The sequence below is a fragment of the Salvia splendens genome, chromosome 4 (genome assembly GCF_004379255.2).
Source record: "Salvia splendens isolate huo1 chromosome 4, SspV2, whole genome shotgun sequence".
Classification (NCBI taxonomy): domain Eukaryota; kingdom Viridiplantae; phylum Streptophyta; class Magnoliopsida; order Lamiales; family Lamiaceae; genus Salvia; species Salvia splendens.
Window position 1 is genome coordinate 8,526,864 of NC_056035.1, and position 17,382 is coordinate 8,544,245.

Genomic DNA, 17,382 nt, shown 5'->3' on the forward strand with positions numbered 1-17,382 from the left:
CCAAGTTGAGTTGCATCTGATGATGCCAATAGATAGACTTACGTCTGATCACACATTTGTATTTTGAGGGATCATGACTGATATATGTTAATACTATCTTCATCATAGTTTTGGAAAAAAATGTATTGCCATTTCCTAGAATTGCCGAAATTACTAATTTCTGGTGGTGTTTTTCAGTTGTATACTTCTCAGTAGAGAGAGAGAGATTTGATGATTGTGGGTTGTAAACAGATTTTCTTAAGACAGAAGTAAAGGCTTAAAGAGTCACTTTGGTGTGGATGTTGGGGCTACCACTAACACTGCTTTCTACACCAATATTGATCTTCTTTTCAAGAAGTCCCTTTTCCAAACTCCTTTTGTAACACACAGTTTTACATAATCTTCAATTCCACATGCTAAATTTTATTTTGTTCAACACTAATTGAACCAAACAGAGATCCCTTTCAGTTACTCACTTTAGTCACTTGTATCACCTAAGAAAACAGTGTGATTAACTTTTTCATTCAAATACACTAGCATTTCCCCACTTCCTCATTTCTTACCTCTCTCTCTACAATATGTCCATAATCCATGAGAAATCCCCCAAGCACTGCGCAGAGAAGCAAACAATAAAAATACTCAACAAATCAAAGAAGAAGCTCTTGTTCTGCGCTTCGACGTGCTTCCTCTCCATCCTCTGCCTCATACTCCTCTGTTTCATCCTACACCCCTCCAATCCCCACTTCTCTCTCACACAAGTTGACATCAATCACCTTAACATAACATCACCATCACCCTTCCTCAACTCCTTCATCAAACTCACTCTCCTATCCACCAACCCTAACAAGGGAATCGGAATCTACTACGACAGATTCCTCCTACACGCTTCCTACAACAGCCACTCCATCACTCCCGACACCTCTGTTCCACCATTCTTTCAAGATCATCAACAACCTAACCTCCTCAATGCCTCGTTGCTCGGTAACCACCACCATGTCGACCCTTCTCTAGATGCCGAAAAACTGCCATTGGGTTTCATAGCCACTGGCAGCCTCAGGTGGAAAGTGGGGAATTGGATTTCTAGGAGACATGGATTCAGTGTAGATTGTGGGACTGTTTTGCCGTTGGGACGTAGAGATTCGATTCTCTTGACTTCCAAACAACCCACAGTTTGTTCTACTTCGTTTTGAAATCTTACAGTCTTGAATCTTCATTGTGATATGCCTTTGGTTGTCTATCCGCAATAAGCTTTCTTCTTCCTTCTTTTTATCCTGCATTTACAATTCTTATCGTTAAATTAAATCTGTATGTAGACAATTAGTGATTGGTTATCATATATCTCTACTTGATTTTATTTTGTCTTTAACTCCTAAAGCTTTGCATGCATGTGTGATGGATAAAGATCAGTGAGATATTGGAAAGATGTGTAAGAGCATAAAAGTATTGGATTTAAATAACAAAGATATATGCTAAAAATCTTTATTATATATCGTACAATTCAAAAAAATAGTGTCAGTAAAGAATAAAGATATACTACTACCATAGTCTATAAGTATAATGAAATCAAAATGTATTAAAGCACACACTTTTACATTAATTAAAATGAAATATAATAAATAATGTAAAAGAAGGCATTCATACATGTAATATAAACTAAATGTTCATAATTAGATTCTTAAAGTGAAAAGGGAAAAGATAGAAAGGCTGAAAAATGAAAATGTATTTACTGCTGCTTTCTCTTTTAACAATAGCTTTTTAATTTATTTGTCAACTCTCTGTTTAAAGGAGTAGTGAAAAAGAAGGTAATGGGGTGGCCGGGTGGGGGATATAAAGAAGCCGGCTTTAAATAGCGGCGGCGGTAAGGATTTTCCGATGGCATTCAACAATTATGTCAATTTATTGATCTCTTTTTTTATATATCTGAGGATAATGGGCTTTTGTTCATGATAAAATGATGCCTTGTAGTATTTCATATGGGATGGGAACACCCCACACTTTGAAAATCTCCAATTTAGAAATTAGAATCCACTCATCTTTTCAATGCGTCAAAATGAGGGACGCCGCCGATTCGAGAACCGTCAACGACCCAGTAAAGGAATGACGGTTTTGGTTTAAAATCGCTAGTTTTTGGGATATATAAATGATGCCGTTTAATGCATTTATCCAATTATGTCCTTAATTTTTACATACGTACTCCACGAGTCCCATCATATGCAAATTCACTCCTTATTGCCGAACTGCAGAACTACACCAAATTAAGGTTTTTAGATCAAGTTTTTTTATGGATGAGATATGCAAATGTATAAATTATTTTTGTTTTCATCACAAGTCTATTTTACTTCTGCACAGGGCAAATAAGTCATAGCATATTAGGAGGATTAACTTTATTTTAGAATATATATTACTTCATCGCAGTAGGTTTTTACATCATTCCAATAGGATTATTACTTCATTCCAGTACGTACATGCGGTTTCGCCGCCGCGTACCGTTCTTTCTCTCTTCAATGTCTATCAGCGCCGCGACGACGCTGACAACAAAATAGAATGATAGCCTGATTGAATGGTGTTACACATCGAGTGATGTAATAAACTATTTGAATGAATTACGTGTAGAAGCATTTGGTCATACTGGAATGAAGTAAAAACTTTGTCCAATAAAGTAATAACGTTTTTGAATGAAGTAATGAGCCTACTAGAATATATTGTATTTTTAAAAGTGAATAACGTAAAAACTTGAATTCGAATGAAGCATGTGTTAAATCATTTTAAAACTTAATAAAAGTAAGTAAAAACACACTTTATTAACAGGTCACAGCGCAGTTGGCAGGGCGGAGCTGTGGTGACCTTAAGGTCACGGGTTCAAACCCCGCCACCCGCTGGGAGACTTTCGGCCTTAATCCGCAAACTCGGTCGAGCAGGATTAGTCGGGTTCTGCCAAAGACGGGTTCGGTACACCTATGGTCAAACCAAAATAACAACATATTTTAGTTTCGGCCTTAATCCGCAAACTCGGTCGAGCAGGATTAGTCGGATTCTGCCAAAGACGGGTTCGGTACTCCTGTGGTCAAACTAAAATAAAAACATATTTTAGTTTTAAGGTACTACGTATTGCAATGAAGTAACAAACCTACTACAATTAAGTAAAACAGGATTGTAATGAAGACCGAAATAATTTACACATCAACGAATTTCATAAAAAAAAACTAGATCTAATGGTCCTAATTTGGTCTCTAGTTCGGTCTTCAAAATTAATTTAACATTGATCACCATATTATATTGATAAATTTAAAACGTAGCATGACGAATTTTTTTGGAAAGTGACTAGATAGAGCAAACTTAACGATTTTTGTACATTGACCTTTTTTTTCCATTTTGCTCCATGATTAATCGTCATGGTTCCAAAATTTTAGGAAAAAATCAGAACCATAAAACCAATATACCGGTTTTAGATTCCACCAATCAATAGTAATAGTATGAAATTAGAATCATCAAGGTGGTTCCATACTAAATCGGCAGTACCAATTTGACCATACATCCCTACTTAAAATATGAGATGAATTAGACCATCTTGGTCTTGAATCCAACTACGCTCAACTATAGCTCATAAGTATTAATCTTCCTCTTAAAGTAGTTGGAACATTTCTCTTACGTGATTTTAAAAAATTGATATGTTAAAAATTAAAATGGATATAATAAAGTAAGAGTGGAAATAAAGTACGAGGATAAAGAGAGAGTTAAGTATGCGAGAAGATAAATTTTTTGCTAAGAAAAGAAATGACTCAGTTACCTTATGACAACTGAAAAAAGAATACGACTCAACTACCTTAAAACGGAGGGAATACTAAAAATGAAAATTGTACTTAGTTAAATGCTCAAAAAGTTATATGTAATCACAACCTTGGGATACATAAAATAAAACTTGCTCCCTATGTTCATAAAAATAAAAACACTTTCCTTTTATCCATTAAAAAGGGATATTTTCTTTCTTTTTTTCGTTCGTCCCATAAAAATATCTCATTTTCACTTATGTAAAGTTCACCAAAACTTATTATCCATATACATCAATTTATAAACAACTTATATCATTGGAACTCGCAATTAAACACCAATAATAGCGTGAGCCTCATTATCCACAACACTATTTCATTCTCCCAATATCTCTTACTTTATCAATTATATAATATTATTTTTCGTGTCGTCCCAATTGTCTTTATTTTTTAGGATGGATATATCATATATCCATTTATAGATGTAAATTATTATGCAATTAGGAAACATATTTCCCATCGCTAGATCCTTTAGTAATCCAACCGTCAAACACATTTGAGATATTTCTTTTCAGCATGAAATTTAATAAAGTTGTGTTTAGTAGTTTAATTAAAAATAAAATAAAATAGGTAAAAGAATAAAATAAAAAAAAGAATAAAATAAGCATGAAATTTAATAAAGTTGTGTTTAGTAGTTTAATTAAAAATAAAATAAAATAGGTAAAAGAATAAAATAAAAAAAAGAATAAAATAAGCATGAAATTTAATAAAGTTGTGTTTAGTAGTTTAATTAAAATAAAATAAAATAAAATAAAATAGGTAAAAGAATAAAATAAAAAAAGAATAAATAATTGAGAGATCAAGTAACATTTCAATAGTAGTATATTCTTTCGAATAATAAACATTTACTTGTATCGACGAGTTTCAGTCCATTAATCAATTGGACTTGTAATTAAAAAATGGGCCATGACTAAGCAGCAAGCCCAATCCAACCCTAATACTAATGGAGCTCCATCTCTTCTCATCTCTCTCTTCTGTTTGCACCGGCTCTCCGACGCCGTCCCATTTTCACTCTCAGCATACTACAGAATCTGCTGTCCATTTCCTCCTCTACGCTCCCCTTCACCAACACAAGAAAAGCTTGGTATCCTTTCTGCTCTCGAAATTCTGTTAATTTCTTTAGTTGTCTTGTTTAGCGTTGCAAATGGAGGCGGCATACAGATTTTGCTTGTTACTTACGGATTAAAGGGGGATCTTTTGTTGATTTTCCGAAACATATGACTAAATAATCAATTTCATTGGTGATTATTTGTATTATAAATGTGGTTCCAACTTCCAATTATGCTCACCTTTTCATCCGATCCTTGTTTGTGCTAATGAACTGTTTTGTTGTATTTGGCGAACCTAATTTCAAGCTTATTACTAAGTAATCATTTTCATTGGTGATTATTTGTATTATAAATGTGGTTCCAACTTCCAATTATGTTCCAACTTTTCATGCGATCCTTATTTGTGCTAATGAACTGTTTTATTGTATTTGGTGAACCTAATTCATGCTTATTTTTGCACTGTTTTGGTTTTGATGCTTCGCATATTATATTTGTAGTTCTTAGGTGATGGTTCAGTTATTGAATGATTATTATAGGGTTTCCCCTCTAAATTTTGTTTGCATGATGCTATAATTCATGATCTTTCCTCTTTCGGTCTGTTAACTTTTTATCACTTGTGTAGCTATGGCACAGGGAGTAGGTATGTTTACTGTGCCCCAGACTATTGGCAGCGTCTTATGCTGCAGGTGTGGCATATTGATGCAACCGAATGCTGCAAATATGTGTGCCAACTGTCTGCGCTCTGAAATTGACATAACAGAAGGTCTTCAGAAGCATGTTATCATCATATTTTGCCCTGAGTGTAACTCCTTTCTGCAACCTCCGAGGACTTGGATCAAAGCCGAACTTGAGTCGAAAGAGCTGCTCACATTCTGTGTCAAGAGGCTGAAGAATTTGAACACTGTTCGAATGGTGCATGCGGAGTTCATTTGGACAGAACCTCATTCCAAGAGGATTAAAATCAAGTTGAAGGTTCAGAAAGAGGTTCTTCATGGAGCAATACTTGAACAGGCTTACACTGTTGAATATGTCGTACAAGATCAGTTGTGTGAATCTTGTGCGAGGGTTCAGGCTAATCCAGATCAGTGGGTTGCTGCAGTACAATTGCGACAGCATGTTCCTCACAGGCGCACATTTTTCTACCTGGAGCAGCTTATCCTTAAGCACGATGCAGCTAAAGATGCCATCAGAATTACTCAGATGGATCAGGGTATTGACTTCTTCTTTGGTAAAAGAAGTCATGGTGTGAAGTTTGTCGAGTTTGTTGGTAAAGTAGCACCAACTAGGAGCAGAACTGATAAGCAACTCGTGTCTCAGGACTCGAAGAGCAATACTTACCATTATAAGTACACTTTCTCTGTTGAAATTAGTCCTATCTGTCGTGAAGATCTGATTTGTCTTCCACCTAAACTCTCAGTTAGTTTGGGAAATCTCGGACCACTAGTGATATGCACTAAAGTAACCAACACCATAGCTCTGTTAGATCCACGGACCCTTAGGCAATGCTTCCTGGATGCTGAGCAGTATTGGAGATCATCTTTTAAGGCTTTATTGTCAAGCAGACAGCTTACGGAGTACATGATCATAGATATGGAGGAGGTTCGCTCTGAAGAGAATGTTGGTGGGTCAAGATATGTTTTGGCCGATGCACATGTAGCACGTGTATCAGATTTGGGGAAGAATGACCGACATTTCATTGTGAGAACTCATTTGGGGCATCTCTTGAGTTGTGGGGACTGTGCTCTTGGTTATGACCTGTATAGTGCCAATAGTAATGATTTTGAATTGGACAAATACAGAGGTGTTATTCCTGATGTAGTATTGATTAAAAAGAGCTACGAGGAGAAGCGCCAACAGAGGCAGCGCAAGTCTCGTTCATGGAAGCTCAAGTCACTTAACATGGAGGTCGATGATGGTACCAGAGGCAGGGAACATGAGGAGAAGATGAACACTGAGTACGAACACTTCTTGAGAGATCTGGAGGAAAATCCTGATTTGAGATTCAATCTGTCCCTGTACCGCAATAAGGAATACGAGCCATCAATGGGTTCTGTGGCTGATGGTGATGATGTTCCTTCTGTTCCATTGGATGAGTTGCTTGCAGATCTTGATCTAGGTGATGAGGAATCCGAGGAGGATGAAATGGTGGAATGAGCTCGGAGTCATGTCTAATCTCAAGGACAGAACATTTCAAGTGTGTTTATAGAAGCACCGGCCGGGCTGCTGTCTCCGTTCTTGCTCTATTCTTCTATATGCATATTGGTTGTGCCTAGTGACAATCTGTACTTTTCATTCGATTTTTGACCTGTTTGGTTTGTCTTGTGTTTGTTGTTTAGTTTGCATTCGGAGAGGGTCAGGATTGTTTCTTATTTTCAATACATTTAATAGAGCGTGAATCGCTATCTTTTCTGTTTGGTGTTTTTCTTCATATTGCTTGATAAAGATTTGTAATTAACTCAGATTTGTTGGACTTATGGTGCCTCCGTAAGTTTATACTATTTCTCAAATAGAGTTACAATATTGGATTATGATTGTCTTATAGACCAAGTTGTCACGTCAATTTGCTTTGCTTACTATATATTTATACTTGCTTCAAACTTAACAAAATAAGAAACAATCATTTCAGATAATAATGAGGGCATATGAATAGATAATCTTACTGATAATTCATTTTTTTGATCTTATGATGCGATCATATTGTATACTTTGGTATGATATCTGGTGTGTATAACTAATTGATAATACGTGACGACATTATACAACTAGTATGATCTCCTCTATGAAAATGGTACCTCCTTTGGGCTTGATAACAAACATATCTCCACTAAAATGCTCCACCCCAGCACCAGTATTTAAAGGAAACTTGTTACTAGCTTGAAAATATTTTTCCAAACGCCATTAATTTGATGATTGGATAATAGTAGTAACAAATAATGTTAGTGAGTTAGCGGTATGCGATTGAGCATGGTTGATAATGTTGGGCAAACAAACGGATACTTTGATATGGTCTATTAACTCTCAAGTGAAGCTCCAGTAGCTCCTCCAAATCTGATTCAAGAATATTATAGATTTAATCTCTATATAAGTGAGTGTTAAGCGAGATGAATTAGATATACTTCAAGGTTGGTATATTGTTGAGCAATGAATCCAATCAAAACAATCTCATAACAACATCAATATGTTACATAAGAGACACTAGAGCTATTACAGAAATAGTAGGTAGTAGAAAGGAATGTGATGATGAATCAAACGATGCGTATGTGTACTAGTTAGCTAGAAATAGAGGAGGAATGAAGAATCTGCAGAAGAAGAAGAAGAAGTTGAAGCAGAACGAAGATTCCTGAGGACACAATTAATGAATGCTTAGTTTTTGAACAACTTTTTTATCTTTAGAAAAAATTCCTACAATTGAAGGTGTGACAACTCCAAGCGTAAAACAAAGCATATCGATTCTCACACGTAACGTAAACCATATACATATATGCCTGTTGAGATGAAATAATTTGTATTTCCATTCTCAAGTGGGAATACAAGTAAAATATAAAATTAAAAACCAAAATAAATAAAGATATAGAATTTGCACCCTTCCAAGCCCAATTCTAGTCTAAAAATAATACTACTCCACTATTACAAAAAAAAGTTTAACTCGTTTTATATAGTTTGCTTATTCTTTTTTGGACCCGATCGTGAAGAGCTTATACAATTGTAAAAGTATTTATCTTAGTTTCTTATTTCGCATAAAAATCATAAAATATACACTCACTATAGAATCAAAAGAGTAAAGTTATATTAGTGGAGTAGTATTTTTTCAATAGGTGCCATAGTTAAAAAAATTGAGAACTTGGTTCTTGAGCCCATGGCCCATTACCTAAAATTTGTTTAATAGGAGTAAAGTATACAGAAAAATCGACGAGCTATTTAATTTATAATGGGCTTAGGCCCGATAAGCGTTTCAGTCTCGTATATAAATCTGTTTGTTGTTGCTAGGGCTTTTCAATATATCCGCAGCTTGAATACATCACAGAGGAGTGTGGTGAGGGAGAGAGAGTCTCGGCCGTAGGTTCTCACATCCGTATTCAACATGGTTAGTTTCTCCCTTCATTAACTGTTAATGGTGTACTTTGATAATCTCCTGATCTTCACGACTATATAATTTGATTTCATTGTTTCGGAGCTCTTCGATGTTTTTTTTTGTTTCTGTAGCTTGTTAATGTGCTGATTTGGTTTTCATAACGTTTCTGCTATTGTTGCAATTTTTGAAAATACGTTGACGTTTTATTACATTTAATCACCGATACGTGTATAGAAACTGCAATTGTGAAGCGAACTGTGTCACTGTCGATTAATAATTGCTAGCATTATATTGAAATTTTCACTAGTCTATTGCTATACCTGTTGCTGATTTGTTTTACTGCATATGGATGTGATCTGCACAAGTCTATTGGCCCTCATTTTCTGAATTAAAATTGACCTGTAAAGATAATTCCATCATTTTCTGAATTAAAATTGACCTGTAAAGATAATTCCAAATAGGTACCATAAATTAGGTTTTACTGAATAGTTGTCAATATGTTATACAATGTAAAATGAATGCAGAATAGCTATGTCAACACAATTTCTACATTTAATGCTTATGAGATCCATAAATGTTGTTATAATTGTTTGATTTCTGTTTTTTTGAACTTCAGGCGAGAGGTTTGAAGAAACACTTAAAGAGGCTCAATGCCCCCAGTCACTGGATGTTGGACAAGCTTGGTGGTGCTTTTGTAAGTAATCATAGTTAGCCCCTTATTTTTTTTTATCTGAAATGAGTCAGTGCTGTGTGTTAGTCATCCTCAACTGTCTGGTACAGGCTCCCAAACCATCATCAGGACCCCACAAATCCAGGGAATGTCTGCCATTGATCCTTATCTTGAGGAACAGGCTCAAGTATGCTCTTACTTACCGTGAGGTCATTGCTATTTTGATGCAACGTCACATTCAGGTTGATGGAAAGGTCAGGACTGACAAGACTTATCCAGCTGGTTTCATGGGTATGCACTATCCCCTCTATTCTTGTGACTTTATAATTTTAGGCTTTGTTAGAGTTATATGCTGTATTATACTCTGTTGCCATTTTTTTGTAATCAAGTTTGAACCACATTTAATTCACATTCCTTTTTCTAGATGTTGTGTCTATCCCAAAGACCAATGAGAATTTCCGCCTTCTCTATGATACCAAGGGTCGCTTCAGGCTGCACTCTATCCGGGATGAGGAAGCTAAGGTAATTTGTGCTTGATGGTTCTTGTATTCGATTTGAATTATTTTTATGGTTACTGCATGTGTACAAGCTAGTAGTTGATGTTTTGTGATTGAAACTTTTTACTATGCGATTTCTGGTTTAAATATTTTAGGAGGAATTATGGACAAGATACACATTTTTTCACTCAATGTTTACAACCCATATTTTTTTTTATCTTAGTTGTATTGTTTTCAAAACGTACTTGCTATCCCTTTTGACATCTATAAGAATATAACCACTTGCTTTGTTATAAAATTCTCCTCAGATTATTATTATTTGTCATGCAGTTTAAGATGTGCAAGGTTCGTTCAGTTCAGTTTGGAAAGAAGGGCATTCCATACATCAACACATATGATGGGAGGACCATTCGCTATCCAGATCCTCTTATCAAGGCTAATGACACTATCAAGCTAGATCTTGAGAGCAACAAAATTGTTGATTTTATCAAGTATGATGTTGGCAATGTTGTCATGGTCACTGGTGGTAGGAACAGGGGCCGTGTTGGGGTGATCAAGAACCGTGAGAAGCATAAGGGAAGTTTCGAGACCCTTCACATTCAGGATGCTACTGGCCATGAGTTCGCAACTAGATCTGGGAATGTGTTTACAATTGGGAAGGGTACTAAACCCTGGATATCTCTTCCAAAGGGCAAAGGCATAAAGTTGACCATTATTGAGGAGGCAAGGAAGAGGATTCAGGCTCAGTCTGCTGCAGCTTAGTAGGTCTTTCTATGTTTCTTTGGAAGTAGTATGGTATTTCATCTTTTGGATAATCTTGACTTGGATATTTGCTGACAATTTTGCTGAAGTTTGATTCTATCAGATTCATATTTTCTAGGCTTGTTTCTTCTCGTCTTGGGCAGTAACCTTCATCTTTTGAAATTGATGATTGTGCAATGGCTATTCCTTGAATTTCTACTTCACGTTAAACAACGGCAACATATATTTGTGATATACTACTATTATGTCTCTGCAAGGTATTGAGTTTTTTAAAATATGTTACGTTTTTGGATATTCGACTTTTTTATTGTGATTTTAACAGAATAAGGAATGTTTACTATATCTTGATGGAACCGTATTGTACTAGTATCATAGATAGAGATATGCTTCTTTATTTTGCAATTTTTGGTCATGAAAATTCCCTAAAAGCACCAGTTGTTCAATGTGTTTTAATTGAAAGATTGTCTTTTCTTTTTCTTCGTCGTAAAGGTCTTTGCTTGTCATTTAATTAAGTATAATTTCTTGCGCAATGCTTATTTTATTTCCTTTATTAAGTTTGATCAATATACTAATCCATTTAGAGTGAAAAAATGTAGGGGTAATAGTTGCTTAAATCACAAATTTTGGTTGAAATTTGGTATTCATAAACTTAAAATTTGGACGCTAATATCATAAGATATCGTTTGGTAGCTATGTTATATTTCGACTAGACATGATATAAATAGTGATAGTTTTTTTTTAAAATTTTATGCCTTGATCAAACTAGAAAATATATAAATAGTGATAGTTATCATAGTTTTGATTAGTTAATTTATCTTGATTGAGTGTTTGGTAGCTAAGGATAATTGTGAGTTATCCTATTTAGATGTTTGGTACAATCAGTTATAACTAAAGATAAAAATTAGGATTGTCAAAATTACTCTCATTAGTTTAACTTAATGATTAAACTATTCTCATGTTGCCTTAATTTTGGGTGGTTTTGGCAATTTGTTGACAATGAAAAATACCAAAGCATACCATTTCTTATTATATATTACAATGCTAAAAATGGAGTACATAATAAATATGATCATAACTTAAATTCATTAATTTTATTTTTTATTATATAAGTTTATTTATATAAAAAATATCTAAGCATACCATTTCTTATTGTATAAAAATGATAAATGAGAAATTAAATAAATGTGATCATAGTGGAGTGTTATATTGTTAACTCAATACTTAATTGCTAACTATAATTATATAATAGCCCTTAGGGCATCATTAACCCATCCCCATTTCAGGCCCCAAGTCCCCTCCATGTTATCATTCCCTACAGTTATTGCCCAGACCCCAACTGCTCTAACCCTGCAGGCCCCAACCCGGGCCTCAACTAATAAATGACCGTATTCACAACTTCAACATATTGTACTCGTAAATGCAATACGTTGAACAATTCAAACCGGGAAAATAAATTGTTCATTCGAAAAAAGAAATTATAATTCCTACAAAAAAAATACAAATCCTAGAAAAAAATTAAAAAAGTCCTAGAAAAAAAATTACAAATCCTAGAAAAACCACTTCTTCATTTGGGCGCGAAGGTAGGTGATCATCTCACGGTGCAACTCAAGATCGAACTCCGACATGGTCGAGGTATCCCTCGATGTCAACTCCGTCAGCTGGCTCATCCGCCAGGTAATACTCATCTCCGACAAAGAGTCGGACATCTTATCCAGAGACTGATTGATCGGCGGTGGCGCCATAGCGGAGTTGGTCGCAGTTGCCTTCCCCATTGCCGCCTTTGTTTCCATCGGGCGGTTGTGAACGCTAAGAGATGAGACGAAGACGTCGTCGTCCGTCACGTTGAGGTCGATCGCCGGACCTCCTTCGCTCGAAGAGTAGTTTCCGGAGGCAGAAACTTTGGTTCTCTTCGCCGCCCCAGTTGTCGTCGGCTCGGCACCACTGGTGAACTTCGGGCTCTTCTCGACGAGCTTCCAAACGTCGAAGTACTTGAAGGGCTTCTTCCCGTCAGCGAAGAACACCTCCTTTGCCTTCTCGACGAGGTCCGCCTCGGTGTGCCCGCTCGGCCACATCCGGACTACGTTGGCCCACTTTTCATTCCACTTGCTCATATTCGCCTAGACCCGATCCCAATGCTTGCGCAACTTCACGTAGCTACGCTCGAACGACCCTTTGGGACGCCCAACATTATACTTCTCAGCAATCCGCTCCCAGAACACCTTGCCGGACTGCTGGTTTCCGATGATAGGATCCTCGGCGACGTCGACGTAGTTCCTGGCAAGCCACATTGTCTCTTGCGGACTGTACTTCTTCGGCCCATCCTCCTCGCTGACCTTGCCCTTGCCCCGCCCTTGAGCGGGCCCCATCTCACTGATCTCGAACTCTTCGGTGTTGACCGGCGATGTTACGTCGACGTTGCTACCGAATCCCGGACTAGGCGTCGACTGCGATGGTGGTGATGCCAGTATGTACCAATTGTTCGAGTTGACGAACTCGTCCATCTGACGTTCATCGCTGTTGAACCAATCCATTGACGCCGAAACAAAGGGTATAATAGAGGATTGAAATGGATAATATACATAAGAATGGTGCACAATAGTCCCGTATTTATAGACACAAAATCGAAAAAAAATATAATTTTTGGGGACTTGCGGCCCGACCCGAAGAGCATGTAACGCTGGGCCGGGACTCGCGATTTGCGGCCGTGCCCGATTAACGCCGGCCAGGCCTGGCCGCGGGACCGTCACTGAGCCGCAAATGCGGCCGCGGGACCGGCCTGGGCAGGAACTTCACGCCCTCCATCGCTTGTGACGGGCCGGGCCTCGCGATTTGCGGCCCCACCATCCGCATTAACGATGCTCTTAGATATTCAAATCAAAGGCCTAGATCATCAGCCCCGAAATGTCAACGCGATCAATAAAAAACGTCAATAAGGGTATTAAGGTCAATTTACAACAAATTAGTTGTAACTAACTTTTGAAAAATATCACATAACTTTAAAACGCATATAACTTTCTCGATTTAAATTATTTTTTCGCACAACATATATCAAATTAAAGATAATTTCATTAGGATTCTAAAGAGATCTCACTTGCATATGTTCCGATCTCAAAATTTGATTTTTTTTTGAAAATTTTCAATTTTTTCGTACAGCAACAAATGTCAACATAGTATATAAAATATGTCAATATAATATATGTAGAATGTCATTCTTAAAACAATGTGTTGACATAAATAATGTGTTGACATTCTCAAAGCATTATGTTGATATTTTCAAAATACTATATTGACATTTTCATCAAAAATCCTAATTTGGTAGTTTTTTTTATCTATTTCGATTTAATTAATAATAACGAAAATTACACATGGAAAATTTTAGACCATTAGATTTCTAAAATCTATGGTCTTAAATTAGTTGTAGTTAGCAACTATAGAGTGAGTTAGCAATTGATCACTCCCCTATGATCATAATTTAATTTTTACTTTTATTTTTATTACATATTTTATGTATATTAAAAATACCCAATCATACCATAACTTAGCATTTCTCATCACACATTAATTATATTAATAATTATATACTTTAATTCTTGTTTTATTATATTATTGCACATGATTAATTATATTAATTCTTATTTGTTGTATTGAAATATAATTAAAGTATCTATATGTATAAAATATAGTATATATATATTTTAACTAAGGACCCTAGGGTTGATTCGACTCTCTTTTGCATATCGGGAAAGAACCAACAAAGAAAACCCGACATGGAGCTTATAAGAACGCTCGACTCTCTACTCCTATTACATATATATATATATATATATAGAGTCATGATCATATGATAACCCCTAAATATCGTAATAACCCTATAACCAAATCTGGACCACACATATTTCTAATCATGCGGTTGAGATTCAAACTTAGATTTACTTCATAAAAAAAAAGCGTGGGGGTAAAACTGTCATTTCCCTCATTTAATTTTCGAATTTCGCCAAATATCACGTAAAATGATAAAATGATAGGTTTATTGCATAGAATGATAGTTTTGAGATTCAAACTTAGATTTACTTCATAAAAAAAAAGCACGGGAGTAAAACTGTCATTTCCCTCATTTAATTTCTGAATTTCGCCAAATATCACGTAAAATGATAAAATGATATGTTTATTAAATAGAATGATAGTTTTGCCGGATAGAATGATACTCTGAGTTGATAAAATGATACTTTTGACTGACTGATAAAATTATAGGTTTATTGCATAGAATGATAGTTTTGCCGGATAGAATGATACTCTGAGTTGATAAAATGATACTTTTGACTGACTGATAAAATGATAGGTTTATTGCATAGAATGATAGTTTTGCCGGATAGAATGATACTCTGAGTTGATAAAATGATACTTTTGACTGACTGATAAAATGATAAAATGATAAAATGATATATGTTAGGTTTATTGCATAGAATGATAGTTTTTCCGGATAGAATGATACTCTGAGTTGATAAAATGATACTTTTAGCTTATAAATGTTAGGTTTACTGCATAAAATGATAGTTTTGCCGGATAGAATGATACTTTCAGCCGATAGAATGATAGTTTTACCGGGTAGAATGATACTTTCAGCCGATAGAATGATAGGTATTTTTGGTGTATAAAATGACATTTTTGTTTAATAAAATGATACTTTTACCTGATAAAATGATAATCTAAGCGGATAAAATGACAGTAACCTTATAAAAATGATACTCTGAGTTGATAAAATGATACGTTTACTACTTTGTAGGTTTGTATATTATGTATTGTACCGATTATATTAGGTTTATTGCATAGAATGATAGTTTTGCCGGATAGAATGATACTTTGAGTTGATAAAATGATACTTTTGACTGACTGATAAAATGATAAAATGATATATGTTAGGTTTATTGCATAGAATGATAGTTTTGCCGGATAGAATGATACTCTGAGTTGATAAAATGATAAAATGATAGGTTTATTGCATAGAATGATAGTTTTGCCGGATAGAATGATACTCTGAGTTGATAAAATGATACTTTTGACTGACTGATAAAATGATATATGTTAGGTTTATTGCATAGAATGATAGTTTTGCCGGATAGAATGATACTCTGAGTTGATAAAATGATACTTTTGACTGACTGATAAAATGATAAAATGATAAAATGATATATGTTAGGTTTATTGCATAGAATGATAGTTTTGCCGGATAGAATGATACTCTGAGTTGATAAAATGATACTTTTGACTGGCTGATAAAATGATATATGTTAGGTTTGTTGCATAGAATGATAGTTTTGCCGGATAGAATGATACTCTGAGTTAATAAAATGATACTTTTGACTGACTGATAAAATGATAAAATGAGCGAAATTCAGAAATTAAATGAGCGAAATTTGGATACGTAAATTTTATCATGAGCGAAATGACATATTTACCCCCGCATTTTTTTTATGAAGTAAATCTAAGTTTGAATCTAGACCACGTGATTTTAAAAATGTGTGGTCCAGATTTAGTTATAGGGTTATTACGGAAATTGAGGTTATCATTATAATGCATATATGTGTGGTTATATAAAAAATTGATGGGTAAAATTGTATTTTCCTAAAATTAACTAGGTAGACTAGATATGTAAGTTAGGCAAATGAGTCGTTACATTGTTGCTTGAAGCCTATTAGGTGGGCTTTGTCCGGGCCGGATACAAAACAAGGGTCGTGCAGATTTGTAACATAGTTACCAAACACACAGTTAAACCCGGATAAGTCCTATTATCTAGGTGTAACATAGCTACCAAACGGCCCATAAAGATATAAACTTACACATTGTAGCAACTATTCCACAAATTTGATTTTTCTAAAAATAAATTTGACGTGGTGCGTTGGATCATGTTGTTGAACAAAGTGGTCAACATAAGAAACGATGTCGTTTTTAATGTGTGTAATCGAACTTGTTATGTGTTTCTTGAATTTTGAAATCTCACTCGAATTTTGCCGAAATTCAAAATAGTATGAAATTCACTACACTATATAAGTTTACATTTTTTATGATCACATTTTAAGTTTATGGAAAATATCAAATATTAGCCAAAATTGTGATTTTAAGGACGGCAATTCTATTTATATATATTTTTTCAAATTTACAAATTTCAACTCTAATCGGTTGGTTAATTAGGTTTGAAAAAAGTTATTATTTATTAACTAATATATTTAATTTTATAATTTTTATGTACATATTTCTGTTAAGAACATTGAAATTGTTTGATCAATAGATGAATAAATATAAAATTAGCCAATTCAATCGGAGTTTATATATAGGTATAATGTGAAACTATTAATGCAGACAAAAATAAAGAAAATTGGGGTTTTTGGTGTGGTCCAGCCCAAACAAACTGCGGAGCCTCTCTCCCAAATCGAGTTATATAATTTGCTCGAGTTTTTTCTGGTCTACTGGTTAGGGTTTTTGCCTCCACTCTCTCCCGCTTTCATTCACATTGAGAGAGAGAGCAGAG

At 35.1% G+C, this 17,382-nt stretch overlaps 3 protein-coding genes across 3 annotated transcripts; all 3 read left to right on the forward strand.

Annotated features, from left to right (window-relative positions):
* Nucleotides 1-452: 452 nt before the first annotated feature.
* Nucleotides 453-1,336, forward strand: LOC121799297 (NDR1/HIN1-like protein 26). The gene has a single exon (XM_042198618.1). The coding sequence runs from the start codon at nt 558-560 to the stop codon at nt 1,167-1,169; it is 612 nt and encodes a 203-aa protein (XP_042054552.1). The 5' UTR covers nt 453-557; the 3' UTR covers nt 1,170-1,336.
* A 3,436-nt stretch (nt 1,337-4,772) lies between these two features.
* LOC121801183 (60S ribosomal export protein NMD3-like) lies at nt 4,773-7,383 on the forward strand. The gene is made up of 2 exons (XM_042200630.1): nt 4,773-4,890; nt 5,478-7,383. Exon 2 carries the CDS (start codon nt 5,480-5,482, stop codon nt 7,007-7,009), a length of 1,530 nt encoding a protein of 509 aa, XP_042056564.1. The 5' UTR covers nt 4,773-4,890; nt 5,478-5,479; the 3' UTR covers nt 7,010-7,383.
* A 1,461-nt stretch (nt 7,384-8,844) lies between these two features.
* LOC121801330 (40S ribosomal protein S4-1-like) lies at nt 8,845-10,977 on the forward strand. Its single transcript, XM_042200800.1, has 5 exons — nt 8,845-8,939; nt 9,544-9,621; nt 9,708-9,888; nt 10,022-10,119; nt 10,425-10,977. Exons 1-5 carry the CDS (start codon nt 8,937-8,939, stop codon nt 10,854-10,856), a joined length of 792 nt encoding a protein of 263 aa, XP_042056734.1. The 5' UTR covers nt 8,845-8,936; the 3' UTR covers nt 10,857-10,977.
* The last annotated feature ends 6,405 nt before the right edge of the window (nt 10,978-17,382 follow it).